This window comes from Pectinophora gossypiella, chromosome 9 (genome assembly GCF_024362695.1).
Source record: "Pectinophora gossypiella chromosome 9, ilPecGoss1.1, whole genome shotgun sequence".
Lineage (NCBI taxonomy): Eukaryota > Metazoa > Arthropoda > Insecta > Lepidoptera > Gelechiidae > Pectinophora > Pectinophora gossypiella.
In genome coordinates, this window is record NC_065412.1 from 14,515,730 (window position 1) to 14,531,466 (window position 15,737).

Here is a 15,737-nt window from a genome sequence, read left to right on the forward strand (position 1 = left end):
ACTTGTATTTATATGTAACATGCGATTATTTCATAAATATGTTGGAATCGCATTTTCGTGTATTCACAACACAGTAAATTCCATCGCAAATAAAGTCTCTGACTAATGTCAGAGTACTACAAGCTATGGAAACATTTAATGTATATAGTAGAAATAGTTAATATGGTAACTGTTATTTCAAAATATATTTTTTTATCTATTGTACTTTAAACAGTTTTATGAACTTAATAAATAAAATGTGTTTTTCAAATTTCGTTGTTTTACTAGAAAACCGTTAAATGAAACAAAATCATAAATCAATATTTTACTTTTTATTTAAATAAATCAAATAAGTACATATTATTTTCGAAATACCATTTTTTTACACATACCACACTTTTTATAGCACACTTTTTTGAATGATTTACACATGTCATAGAATTATTTTTATCATAGATATCACACAGTTTCATAAAATTAGGACATCCTTTAGAACCAATATCTATTACCGTGCACGTAGGACACAATTCATTAATCCATTTCACTTTTTCTAAGCCCTTAGTAATTATTTTTCTGTTATTCAAATATGGTACAATTATACGTTTAAATTCACGGTAGTCAATGAAACCTTCACTCCAGTAAATCCCATGATTTGCCTCTAGCCATCGTACTTGTTTTTTTTCTTGTTTTGTTAAATAATTAAAAGGATTAGGGGGTTTAACTAAAAACATTACTGTATATTCAGCATATGCTATAGCCAATTCCTTCACAATAAAATCGTTCTTAACTTTAAACCCCAAAAGATCGACGATCACAATGTCGTTCATGATAGTTTTTTTACTATATTACTCAAAGGCTTGTATTCAATGATACTATCGTTTAATATGAGGCAATAAGCAGATGTTCCGTCAGGTATAATTTCGTCACTTTCTATCTCAACCCGAACGTCCACGGATCCTGTTTTTAGATTGTCGACTTGGCGTGAGCAGTCAATGACGAAGAGAGGAGCTATCTCTTTAAACTCTTTAGCACTTAGCAAAGGATCTGCTCGCCGTCCGTAATAAGACTGTTGGAATCTCACATATTGTTCATATAATAAAGCAATTTTATAACCGGCAAAATCAACATTTATATTTTCGTACGGAAAGTAAGTAGAATTGAGGTAGACTTTAGCGTCACGCAAGTAACAGTGGTCAAATCTAGACATATCTGCATTTGCATTATTTTTTCTTTTCGTTTGCAATCCTATAATTACATATCTTGGTTTTTCAATTTGAGAAGACGTTTTTATAGACCAGGTATGCTTTGTAGTCTGTGGAAGTAAAGGATATTCGTACAAATCCCAATTCCTAAATACTAATTGAATTCCACGATCTTTTTCCAAGAGTTTCAATAAATTAATCCTTTCTATATCAGAAACTTTTACATGAGGGACACGCCATACTATTTTATCAATGTGAACATTTTCAACGTATTCACCCGTATTAAGTTTCACTGCGTTGAGATTCGTATTACTTCGCAACAGAATTAGTTCATGTTTACAGTTAATAATTACTTTTTTATAATCTTCCGCGAAGCCAAGAATATGAGTAAGAGGAATGGAAACTGAAAAACGTCCATTGTTTACATTTTTAGTACCATTAATATCCCAGCCCCATACTTTAGACACACGTGAATCGCTTTGATTCATAGATAGTAAAGCTTTAATTGTAGTTGTAATTCCCGCGTTTTTAACTCTATCGATCTCTACTCCATTGAGTTCATACCTAATATCTTGGAATAAGTACAGTAAAGCATTGTTTGTAAATTCAATACTTGATGCCGATATCGGTTCTGGTGTGCCAGGCTTCAGGACGTTTACAACCCCTTCCAAATACAAAGTGCTTGCTGATGGTAAAATACATAAATCTTGCTGGTTTATAGGTATTCGAATTTCATCATTCCTGTTGAAACTTGTTATATATGGTTTGTAGGAATGGTATTCGACACCATCTATTGTGTTGTCGTAAGCAGGCTTTGAAGAAATGTCTAAAATATTCATTTTAACAACCCAATTGCTTTTAAAAAGTCCTTGTTTTCTTTAGTTAACTTTGCCTTCTTCTTGGCTGTATCTTTGCAGATAGTTCGGCGATGACTGATGTTTTTAGTTTGTTGTGTAGTGTATTTATTATAGTCGATCATTTTTTCTTGAGATGTAAATACAGCTGTACTTCTTCACCACGTAAGTTGATAGGATTGTTGGAAGTATCTAATAATTTTATATGTATGCAGCTGATACTTTTTTGGTTGACGGGGAAATAAATAATGTTTTTAGGAACTTCTACTATTCTGTATCCAGGAGGCACATTAAGAGCAAATTCATGTATAATGTGACTAGGTTCTCCATTAATATATGATCCGCTTACTAAATCACATTCAACTCTTACCACCGTTGTTGACAGAATGTCGACTGGGTGTTTAGAGGTGTGCATTATATTTGCTTTTAGAACGTGTGCTCCAAATCCTAGCAACTTACCAATCGAATTTTCTTTATCAAAATGTATATCTTTTGTACAAAAAATTGAGGTTTGTAGAGTATTATTATTACACTGCAGATTAAAGGCAGATGCTTTTATTTTCTCCTTCAAGTAATCATTTATGTCTTGTAGCTCGTATGCTCCTTCAGGTATTTCAATTAATTCATTATCACCATATATAAATCGGTTGTTTCTTTTATCGATATTAGGAATCGAATTAAATGTAGATAAATACAACAAAGCGCACTCATATTCACCGTCTAGCTGTATTGCAGGTGAATAATAAGTCGATAAAGCTGATGAGTTACCAGTAATTGACAGTGTGAAGGACATTTTACTATTAACATAAAATAAAACAATGTTCCATGTTATATATATTTATTCCAAAAGTCAACTAAATATGCCAAACACAAATGACCACAATTTACACTATTGAAATTCTGATATCTATTGTAATTATAATATATGTTACATTTCTTTAAATACTTTATTAGTTCTAGTGGAGGCTTAAGATCCCCATAGCTATTGAAATATTCACAATATTTATTTATTTTTACATAAGCAACCCAGTGAGTTCCTTCATTTTCTGAATTGTCTAAATTAATAATTCCACATTCAATTTTTTTTGGCATTTTAGGCAACCTATCTTTCATATAAACAGCACGAAAATAAGGAATATTTTTGGCATACTTCATAATATCAATATTTGTTAATGCTCGATTAGGTAGCTCTTTCATCAAGATTTGGTACATTTTATGAATAATCCGTTTCCTTTCTTGTAAGGTTTCATGTATAAACCTTTACCGATTGCAACCGATTCCATCACCTTATTATGACGTTCTGTTTCACGCAAGTTCTGTTGAGCGGTTTTATAGTCATTTACAGTTTTAGCAACACCAGCTGCACCGCCTGCTAAAGCGCCTAAGGCTGATAAGCCAGCAAATATTGGAATTAATGGTAAAATTCCTCCTGTTTTCGGTATAGGTATAACACGTGGTAAACGAATTTTATGTTTATGATTTTTAAAGATTTTTTTTGCAGCTAAATATGCATATTTTACCACTGACTTATTATCTTTAGGTTTCAGTTTCTTGATGTGTGACTTTATTCGAGAAACTAAACCTTTAAAACTTGTGATACCAGATCCCGTTTTTAATTTTGTTTTCATAACTTTACTGACCAGCCATGATGCGAGTTTTTCACCCTTCCCAGCGTTTTTTGCTTTGAGTCGTGCTTTAGCCATATTTAAAAGTTGTAAATCTGCTTGATGACGATTATGTAAATCACTATAATTCGAGTATGCTATGTCGTGGCGTTTGCAGGCTTCGTCAAGTTCATTAACACCTATATCACCTCGCAATAATCGTTCTTTTAACCTAGTCCCGGGTCCGCAATAGTTGTAACCTGGTAGGTGTAACTCAAACGGTAAATTATTTATTAAACTATTTATTAGTCCTCCTCCTTGCATGGGTACAAACATAATGAAAATAGATAGAGATAACTGTTCTATTTATTGAACAATCTCTTTTTTGTTAACCCAACTATTCTCTTCCTGTGATAAACCTAACCATTTCACATATAGTTGATTTCCTCTTTTCTTAATAACTTTTTCAATCAAATATACATCAGGATAAGCAGTTTTTTGTAATTCGTGTTCATAAAAGCCTCCCAATATTTCGTTACTTTTTTGATCTTCAATTTGATAAGTGACTGGCTTCGTATTTACACATTTTTTAATACGAAATATCTCTGTAGACCAGTTAGGTGTATATCCTTTGCTAAAACTACTTTTATATTTGCTTATACGAACGTAGTCACCAACTTTAAATTTATGACCATTTTTTTCTAATTTATTTTTTCCGATTTTCATTATATTATTTTTTATGATTGGTTCATTTTCATAATTGATGTCGATTGGTTTGAACTGTGTAGTACGGTGTTTAGTATTGTTGTAGGTACACACGATTTTATTTAACGGTATTCCTACCCACTTGTAATTGCCATTAAGACTGAAAAGTTTGTATAGTTTGGTTTTCAATGTCCTTATAACTCTTTCCACAATAGAAGCTTTTTTAGTAGAGTATGTTGAATAATGGTTAACAGATAAAGATTTCATTAAATTTTGAAAAATGGTGTTATAAAATTCTGTTCCTTGGTCAGTTTGCAAGTTGATAGGCTTTCGATAAGAATGCTTGACTATTGTCTCAAAAGCACGAGTCACCTCTTCCTTATTCTTCGTTTTAAGCGGTATTACCCACGTGTACTTTGAAAAACAGTCTATAACAACTAATATGTAATTATGACCCCTATTATAATTCTTTAAATGTTTTAAATCAATTAAATCAGCTTGCCATAGATCATCAATTCCTTTTAATATTACAGAACGGCGAATAAAATTTCTTCGTGCCGGTCTGTGAATTTCATTTACAACTTGTTCTTTAATCATTTTGTTGTTTCACCTTTTCGCTATATTTTTTCCTCAAATACTGATCAAAAACGTCTGGTAACTCTGCTTTTAAAGTTTTTAACTTTGAATCAACGTCTTTTAGAATGCTGCTTCTACAAGCACTTATCAGTAAGTCTACATCTGTCTTTGTGTAAGATTTAGTTGTAATTTTATCAACATATTCTTTATTCACTACATCATCGGATTCTGTTGGAGTCTTCACACCTCTCATTCTATTCAAATGTAAATTGATTTCTCCGTGTTCTACTTTAAGTACTGATTCTTCGCTAAAATTTAATACGTCGGATAAACGCATCCTTTTATGTACGTGGTGGCCGAATTTATCAATATTCATTTTAATAGTCTGAATTAAGGAAAGGTTGGTTTATAATTAAAACAATAATCATGTGTTTCTCTATTTATTTATTCTTGCTAAAATGGTATATTTTGTCACTTAATATTTTATTTTGGGTGATAATTCCCCGTTCTGTCAATTCTTCTATTATGGAAATCATTTCATTATCCAATCCTGTGTTGCCAGCTTCTCGCGAAGCTACTAATAATTTTAATCGCTCAACTAATTCGTTAGGATCATCCCAATAAATGTAATCAACATTTTTATTTATTTTTTTTAATACTGGTAAGCCTTCTCCTTTAGCAACACTCTCATCTGTACTGTTTGCTGATATAGAACGAGCTAATTTGAACATTGGTTTTATGATTTGTAAATATTTCCTTCCTTTATTGCTTTTTATAGGTTTTCTTGGATCATAATCTCGTCGATGAGCGTTTGTGTCTATTAACATTTGTTTATAATATGATTTATCGTTTTCAGATATTAGGCTTAAATCAGGAACTTTTTTGAATAGTAACTCTTTTAGACCTGGTGTAATTTGATATATACATCCATTTATTGACATTTGCTTATCATCAATAACCAACCGGGCTGAGCCAAGCATAAGTTTCCCACGTTCATATCTTGCACCAAATGGAACGTCTTCAAACACTTCCGGAGAAAGAGACCATGACGATATATTTTTATGAGGACTTCCATGAGATTCAATAGATTTGAAAGATTCATCTATATTATTATCAGTTGTAATACTTTCATCCCCTGAATCTTCTTCGGTGGTGTTATCAGATTGTTCCTCTACATTTGAAGAAGCATTTTTGTGCATTAATGTTTTATCCAACTGTACATTAGCAAAAGAGTCATCTCCACTAGATTTTATGTTATTCATGGAATTATTTAAAATTTGATTAAGTGGATTAACTATAGGCTTAAAAACGGTTTCCAGTGCTTTTTCATTATCCGACTGGATATCTCTCATCTTACGAACCTTCTTTTTCACTGCCTCTGCAGCATTAACTATCTGTCTTTTTAACGATTGTTCCATTATAGAGATAGCTTAATACGTGTTTTGCTTTGTACAGCGTAGAGACGAATAGGTAAATGAGGTTAAAGTGATACTATTTATAAATATATATGGTTGACGATGACAAAGTTGAGAACGCTATCATACTTGAGATAGACAACAGAATTTTCAGTTTAGTCAAAAACTATAAATGTATCAAACATCTTCCTGTACCCCCCTTCATTTTTTCCACAATCTTTATTTATAACTACATAATTATAGTTGTTACTCCATACCTTTGAACACATTTCTCTAAATTGTGCCCACGACATGTCTGTGCCTACATGTTCATCGTATACATGTTTTAGATTGATATCGTCCTGTTTAAATAATACTATCAAATTTGAATTATCTCTAACAAGTTGTTTAGGAATCTTAGTATAGGTCTGATTTAAATAAAAGCTATCTATATTTCTATGTCTCCCCATAGCAAAATAATCCCGCATGTTGTTTTGATTTTCACAGGCGACGTCGTCGAATATAATTATAGAATTCGAACGAGCCTCCTGCGGGCTTAGAACTTCATCTTTTTCATGAAATTTATAAAATGATACACCCGGTACCATTTTTAACACATTTTCTAAATATTCATACTTTGGTTGACAAAGAGACTTGGAATATACATATAAATTTCTATAACGAAGACCATTTTTATGCAATAAAAGTCCAATCATTAAATTAGTTTTGCCGCAATTAGATGGCCCACAAATAATGCACCTTATTGTATTCGGCAATAGTTTTCCATGACGTCGAGTGTCAGAGCTCGATATAGGACAGATTTCAGGTAGTTTCAAAGCATGTTTCTGTTTCACAAATTTCATTATAAGTATAAAGCGATGACAATTTGTCTATTGCGTGTTATAGCTTTTACAGCAATGAAATGTATTTCTTGACGCAATGTTATTTAAACTTAAATATTGATGTGATATGCTGTCCCGTAGGTTATGAGCATTCTAATTCGAAATTGTGACAACCACAAACGGTGGTAATACTGTTTTACGTTGTCGATTAGATAATTATTTTAAAACAGTTTATTGTTGTGTGAATATACCTACTTTCAATTTGTGAATTGAACATTCTAGACGAGTTTATTGTTAAAACCCCACACGGAACGGAGTGAACGCAAGCGAACGAAGTGAAGTTTTGTGTTTTAACGATAAAAACGACTAGAAAGCCAGGACAAAAATCTAGACTCAAAAAAATGTGATATGAAATCGACTCGTGCTATACTGGTGAGTGATGTAGTTGCTAACCGATTGATCGTAATATTAAGAACCACACTCGATGTTATTGGGTATTTCTAGACCATCGAAGTGAAGGGATTCGCGAAAATGTTCTTGGGCATTCTAGACCATCGAAGTGAAGGGATCCGCGAGAGCGCGCGCGATAGCGCGTTGGCGCTCGAGCGATCCGACTGAACGAAGATGGTCTAGAATGCCCAAGAACATTTTCGCGAATCCCTTCACTTCGATGGTCTAGAATGCCCAATAACATACTACTTGTTTCACCATCACGTAGCAAAAGTTATAACGCGTAACGTTACGTTTCAATCTCAATAGATGGCGCAACTTTCAATAACACCATAGAGAAAAATTGCTATTAATACGTAAAGTTAGTGCTAAGTTAAACTTTGTTACTAATAAAAATAATACCTACAATCGATTATTATAATCTACTATTTTCAGAATAGTTGCTATTCGGATTTCGAATTAAGCTGACATCCGGATAAAACGCATTATCAGAATGGGAAGCCTTACTTTTAAGCCGAAAAATATAGAACCAGGGAGTAGCCAAAATGCCATGTAATTAGCTTATGCCAATCCCGTAGACACATATTCAATTTTTTGACTAGGCCACAGTAAGAAGAAATACTGTTATCACTCCAATCCTCACTGTGGGTTTCACTGGGAATGCAATTATGAACCCACAATTTATTGCACGTTACCCCAACGTAATATAATCACGTATCTTTTCCTCAAACGGAATTAAAAATTAACTTACTTTCCCGTATTCGGTCTGAATTTATCAGGCTTACGCGCTCCTTAAGGAAGTGCTGTCAATTTTCGAGGACTTTTTATGTAAGTATTACGCGTTACTAACTATACGCACTAATCACAAATATGGCGGATTCAGTGCTCTAAAAAACAAACTAATACAAGTAACCAAACAGTATTTTACCCGACTGCGGCGTAAGGTGGATTATGTGTTTGACCGCTATGTATGTATATAATGTATGTGTATGCATATATGTGTTCACGTCAGTTCCAACCTAACTTCTAAACCACCTGTCAGAATTTAACAAATGAGGTGTCACTAGAAGCGTGTAGATTATCCGGTGGTTATAGGCATGTGACTTCAAAATATACATAAATAAGACCCTAAATAATAGAAATTACAATAAAAGTTTAAATATGTATATTTTTCAAAAATTCCTTCCGAGTGATGATGTTTAGAAGATAGCCGTGGTCGTATGCCAATCTGTCCTAAGAGTTTGTTTACCACGGCATAAAGTCACGCTTAATTTAAAAAAAGAGCAAAAGAGCAGTACAGTAGAGCAGCACTGGGTGCAGCGAATTATTTGTAATCAGTGGTGAAACTATGAACCATAGTTGTCATAATTATAAAATATATATATTTTTGTAGGTGGTTTTGGTCTATTACAGAAACGACATGTAACCTCCTGGTCTTAAGTACAACCAGTAAATGTATTACTTTGCAAGAAACTGATTGGATTTTTGCACCTTACCGTACATAGCAAGTGGCGACCTTTTTAAACTGATCTCAAACAAACTTGGCAGGTATTATAAGTAGTACAAATAAAGTATAATCATCATCTCAGGCCTTTACATCTTTATCAGATGATTCAAACAGCGTTTCTGTGGCAGCTTTTAACATGGCTGTAAAGTCCGATGCGAGAGCGACAGTAGCGGCCGCACGACTGGCATTGTAGTTGAGGGTTATTAGATGGTACAGGTGGTAAATCGGCCCTCTCACTTCTGTGTCGCCTCTCGCGCTTGTCGGCTAGAATCTGGAACCAGGTTTTATCATGTGCTTTGCACCCATCGGCCAAAGACGTCCTCCACTTATTCCGGTCACTGGCCAGGTCCTCCCATTTATCGGGGCTGATCTCAAAAGCAAGCATGTCACGCTTTGTGCAGTCTTTAAATCGCAACAACGGCCTTCCCACCTTTCTTTTTGCAAAGGCAACTTCGCTCAACAGGGTACGTCGTGGTAAGCGAGTGGCGTCCATTCGATGCACATGCCCCAGCCACCGCAATCTTCGCTGTTTAAGCATCGCGGTGATATTGGGAAGCTGTGCAAAGTATAATAAAGAACTGATACATAAATAAACCGTCTACTAATGCCGACGACGACTTACCCGGTCAAAGCAAACCGAGTGAAGGATTGCATGATATGGGCGGCCAGGTCTCGTTCCCGCGTGTGGTACTGCAGGGACATGTTGAGTGGATGCCCGAAGACATACTCCATCTCATCACCATGCATCACACCCATCCACTCGCCCCACAAGCTGGTACTCGTACGCTGAAATTATAAAAGAGTTATTTCGTTAAACACAACGTAAGGTAACGACTATATCCCAATTGAGGCAGTCTGAGGTACCTACATCAAATGAACTCAGTACCCACCTCACCGAGCTTTCTTTTAGACCAACATGATAGATGGTGAGTAGGGAATGCAATCCCGATCTCGCGAGATCTCGTCTAATTTTTACCGACTGCAAAAAAGGAGGAAATAGATACATAACGTGGCTTACTTTGCAAACTGACGTATTTGCAATTTTCCGGTAAAATAATTTGTGTCTTATTGACAAAAGCAAATGGTGTAAATAAGATTCGCCAAAAGTTTCAGATACGTCAGAAACGTAATATCAGAATATTACTTTTTGATCTCTTTGGGCAACTATTCCAGAAACCATACGTCGTCTAAAAAAGAAACGAGACATTTTCGATAAGGACAGTCAGGCCAAATGACTTCTTCAAAGACAGGATTGACTTCGCTAGGAGTAGCGTCCTCCATGCCATATAAACCTAACTCATCTGCTTATAGTCAATGGGACTGATCGCAAGATAAAACCACAACAAAAAAACTTTGTGATCCCTGAGGTGGTTAGAACAATGCAGGCTGATTACTCGATTGTCTGAAAGTATAATGCTTCGGATGGCATGCTAAGCAGTTGGTCGCGGCTACTATTACCTACGAAGGTACCTATTCGTTTAGAGCCACGTCGGCAGCAAAGTTTATCATGGATATAATGTATGACTAATAGGTACCTATGGAAAAAGCGTTAAGAGATCAAAGATCATTACTTATATTATAAGATTTAATGTACCTACCTACTTATTGAATCAGAACTGAATTTTAGAAAGTTCTGTTTGGCGTACACGTGTTTTGGGGTGAGAGGCCGAATCATTCTCGGAAATATTGGCCCCGCTGAGTCTTAGACGTAAAAGTTAACCAGCTCACAAAAACAAAGAAAATTTTCCTTCTTTATTCTGAGAATAGGTAGCCGGCTCAACAGTGGGTGGGTACAGACTAAATAGATACTGAATCGGTCTATTCAATCTATATCCACCCAGACTATGTACCAGGCCCGGAATGGCCATAGGGCAGATCGGGAAAATGCCCCATAGGCAGGGCGCCGGCCGGCTGGTCTGCCTACTGGCTCGATTGAGCATATTCAGCTTTTCATACATGCATAACATCACGCCTTTTTCCCGATGGGGTAGGCAGCGGCCAGGGAGTTCTCTTACTACGATCCTGAGATATCACTTTCACTTCTTACTCACGCTCGCCGGTTTATAGAGTACTCTTAATCTGATCCTTCTATTTTTAATTTTATTGAGGGTTTATTCTGATTAGAATATGCCACCATCATAGTATTCATAGGTTTGTGTATAATGACTGACATTTGCGACTAACAATTTGGGTTTAATAGACATTTCTACAAGTATACTGTTTATACTGTTTCGGACCTGGGGGTCGCTGTCGACCCACTAGAATCGATTAATAATCCTTTCAAATATTCTTCCTCTCAGACGACGCCCTGAGCCGAGGTTCGCGCCCAACTGGGCACCCTCGGCCTATTGTCTTAAACGTTGTACCGGGTGAGAGCCTTCAGCGCTCCCCATTTGTCCGGTCAAGTAGTTAATGCCATCTGCGGCAAATCTACAATAAGTCACGTCAAAAAGAAAAGACCTGGGGGTTGGTTTGGTAAGACACTGAAGCAGTTTGGTTATAACAAGTTAAGGGTTCTAATCGCTCACGTCCGGATTTACCCTCGAGACCGTACACATGACCCGTGGTGCTAATCCAGCGACACATTTACTGGTACGCTTCAACTGCAGCTGGTTACCGCCCTTCAGCCAAAGCCTTCCCGACAAACGACTAAACTCGTATTCCGGCAACGTCTAGAGAAGCTGCTAGTGGTGAGCAAATCGGCCAGTATGCAATGCATGTGTCTGAGATATAAAATTAAAAGGGGTGTCTAATTGGTCTTCACTTCTTTTAATATAATATGTATATTTTCTCCTTATTTTTTTACAAATGCACCTTGACACCGTCCGAAACGATAATTTACGCATAGACAATATCTTCTTTTTAAAAAACGTAATTGCTGTGGGAATGGAAATGTATGATGCACGTAAAGAAACGTTTGGAGCGAGAAAATATGAGAGAGAGAGACGGAAAGAGGAAGCGGAAGTGGATTTACCTTTTTAAATTGATACAGTAAAGATGGCAAGATGTGAGGTGTGAAGCGTAGGTGTGGAGAAATAAATAAGACAGTGTTTAATTGAAGACGACGAAGTCCCTTCCTACAACTTTGTTGTGGTATCAGAAGTAGGATACTACTAAATTCATACCATAAACAACCTAATCCCCATTCATTATCCTTCTCATAGTATTCTCTCTTACTTTATATCACCCTTAAGTTCCGTTCTACTCACCTACCTACATGTGTGCCGATTACAGTGCCCTGGTGTACAGTCATGAGCAATATCATGTACCCACTTTAGAACCATGTCGCACTATCATATTAGACATTTAATGAAACTTACGGTTTAATTTGTCAAAAAAGCGAATGTGACATGGTTTCAAAGTGTATACATATTAGTACTCGTGACGGTACGCACTGCTGGGTCGAGTGCATAGCAACTCGCCCCTGGGATCTCCCTGCCTATTCAATCTTCCTCAAGACTAGAGCGAATAGGCACCACTTGATAAACGTGTACGGCGTGTGCCTCAGCCCACATCTTCACTTATCATCATGTTTGTAAGATTGTGGTCAAAATAACATAACATGGCATCAAGATTTAGGTGAAATGCAAACAATTAAAACAAGTACGCTATTTCCGTCTCTGGAAAGCAGTACTTACATGAAAACTACCTGTTTCGGTCTATTGCTGTGCCAATTTTCATTCAATTCGGGCCTGCGGTTTATACGGGAAAGCTAACAGACAGAGTTATTCTCGCGTTAATTATATTAGTCAGTACCTAAGTATGCCTTAACCTGCGATCTAAAGAATATCAAAATGTTACTATAAGTTTATTTATTTTGAACCTACTTATTTGACATAGGTACCTAGGTAAGGTCACGAGTATTAATATGTATAGACTTTGAAACCATGACACATTAACTTTCGTGACAAATTCAACCGTAAATCTCATTAAATGTGAAATATGATAGTGCGACTAGGTTCTAAACTACGTCATAAGCAATATCATGTACCAACTTTAGGAACCCTGTCACACTATCATAGCAACTCGGAACACGACATTTAATGAGACTTACGGTTTAATTTATCAAAAAGAGGAAGCTAAAAAGTTCGTTAAAGAACTAGGGCGACGTCTGCGAGATCGTGGTCGCGACCCCCGCTCCGGATCATACCTGGTTCAGCACATCTCGCTGGCCATCCAACGCGGCAACGCGGCCAGCGTGATGGGTACATTCGAGCCGGGTATGCTCCGAGGCGGGCTATTTGACTAACTTTAAGTGTAATTAATATCTAGTTTTTAAGCAATGACATGTGTTTTTGTAACACTTATTTATTTATGACAATAAATTAGAATTTGTCAAAAAAGTTAATGTGACATGGTTTCGAACTGTATACATATTAGTACTCGTGACCGTACATGATATTGCTCATGAGTGTTTATGACTTAATTCACGCGCGCTCCCCGTTACTTCTTAGCGATTTTGTCAAAAGACCAAGAGGGGGTGAGGTAAATCGAGCTCGGCGCCCAATAAGAATTGGTGCGGGGCGGAGAATTACCGTTCTATACGTAGTATTTATTCCTTATTCCAAGCTCGAGCGAAAGCCAATCGACCCGGGTTATTTCAGAAATACACAAGATCAATAGGTGAAGGTTATAAATAGATTTTGGACGGATATCCCGTTTCGCCATTGATATTTCGTAAAGTGTTATTTGGCACTCACTATCCATAATAGAGGGTGTACAAATGCGAGGGTGGAAATCGAATTTGAAGACATTTTCTTTATTAGAAAATCTGAAGATCACGCCATGCACCATTCCTTGTACTGTGATTGATAATATTTTTGGCGGCACAAAATGGCGGAAGTGAAATGAATCTTTTCTTTTTTTTTTTTTGACGTGACTTATTGTAGATTTGCCGCAGATGGCATTAACTACTTGGCCGGACAAATGGGGAGCGCTGAAGGCTCTCACCCGGTACAACGTTTAAGACAACAGGCCTGAGAGTGCCCAGTTGGGCACGACCCTCGGCTCAGGGCGTCGTCTGAGAGGAAAAATATTTGAAAGAATTAATCGACCCTAGTGGGTCGATAGCGATAAGCGCTGAATGAGGGAAATCGTCGACCACGCCGGCGGGGTCGGTATCGGGGCCCTGAAGTGTTTGGTGTCGCGAGCTGATTGGCTGCCTCTATGGCTAGAGTAATCGGGTCGTCGGGATCGTATATTACGTGAAAAGAATCAAAAGGAGTGGGTAGAGTAAAATAATATTTTCATTATGTTTTTGATGAGATATCAAATGCCCCTGCCAATGCCTATCCTATCTATTCTATATTTTTATTGTTTTGAAAGATACAACCTCAAAGGCTAAATGACAAAGTATATTATACTGTTAATGATATTATCCAATGATTATTTACTATCATATAAGGACATTTCGCTTCGCACACTGTCTTTGACACGTCATACGCGCTCATTTACCAGATAAAAGTGCTAATTAGATTTAAAACTGTTAATTGAGTTTAATTTCATCATAGCGCTACGTGGCTTTTAGTTTAAGGCGACGGTATATCGAACAATAGAGTTCCTTAGGACAAAGCAGTGTTTCAGTACATTCTAACATTGTAATCCGCACGGTTTCTGCAGAAATTCCCAAATACCTGAATAATTGCGACGCGGCGACGTCTCGTTAACAATACGAGTTTCTGGGGCACTATTATGCTAACTGTACACAGAGGTAGGCGGTACCGGGCGAAGTACAATAGTGCAACTAGGAAATGCGATCCCGATATCGCGAGATATCGTCTAATTTAAATATACATTACAAGTAATTTTTACGATTTAGACAAAGTAAGCTTCACGTGAGCTTTAAATTTATTATCTGACAAATTGAAAATATTATCTGGTATTTTATTGTTTAAACGTATACATAACCCCAAAAAAGACGAATTTAATTAATTTAATCTAGAATTTTGAATAGCAATATTATTTTTATTCCTTGTATTGTAAGTATGGTGTCCTAGTGAGATGTAGCCCTGATGATTTTGGCGAGTGATAAGTTATTTTTACTAGCTAATTAGTCTTCTCTTCTATCGTGTGGGTTGTGAGGTGGAGTGCCAACCTCATCAACCGTGGTGTCAGGGTTATTGGTAAGTAATGGAATCTAACACAATAGTAGTAGTCTCACCGAGTGAGATATTCAGCAAGGCATCCAAAATGTTGTTTCGTATGAAGCTCGTTTAATAATGCACGCCCGAGGCGTATGCGTCGTCATGCTAGCTCATAAAGGTCAACATACTAACTCACATGTAACTAGTCTTATGTAACTTGCTTAGCCTGTGATGTAATTTTTAAACAGGCGTTGTTTTAAAAACACGACACAAAAGTCCCTTTTGATGAAAGTTCCTTACAATACAATACAATACAAATACACTTTATTGCACCAAAAAAAAAAAAAAAAGAAATAATTACAAAAAGTCTCTTAACTAAGTACATGGCAAATGGCGGCCTTATCGCTTAAAGCGATTTCTTCCAGACAACCATAAGGTGAGGAAAAAGGTAAAAAAAAAATTGAAAGATTGCGGGTACAAACTATACATACAACTTAACAACAAATACATGCAAATAAATATATAACATACTTACAAATAT

At 36.3% G+C, this 15,737-nt stretch overlaps 2 protein-coding genes across 2 annotated transcripts in view; both read right to left on the reverse strand.

Annotated features, from left to right (window-relative positions):
* LOC126369663 (abl interactor 2) overlaps positions 1-15,737 on the reverse strand; it is a 317,799-nt gene that overhangs the window by 19,346 nt on the left and 282,716 nt on the right. The gene's annotated exons all lie outside the window — the stretch shown is intronic.
* LOC126369626 (acetylcholinesterase-like) overlaps positions 1-15,737 on the reverse strand; it is a 167,985-nt gene that overhangs the window by 13,855 nt on the left and 138,393 nt on the right. Inside the window, exon 5 of the mRNA XM_050014133.1 lies at positions 9,736-9,899. Within this exon, the coding sequence (XP_049870090.1) occupies positions 9,736-9,899 (164 nt within the window). The remainder of the gene's footprint in view (positions 1-9,735; positions 9,900-15,737) is intronic.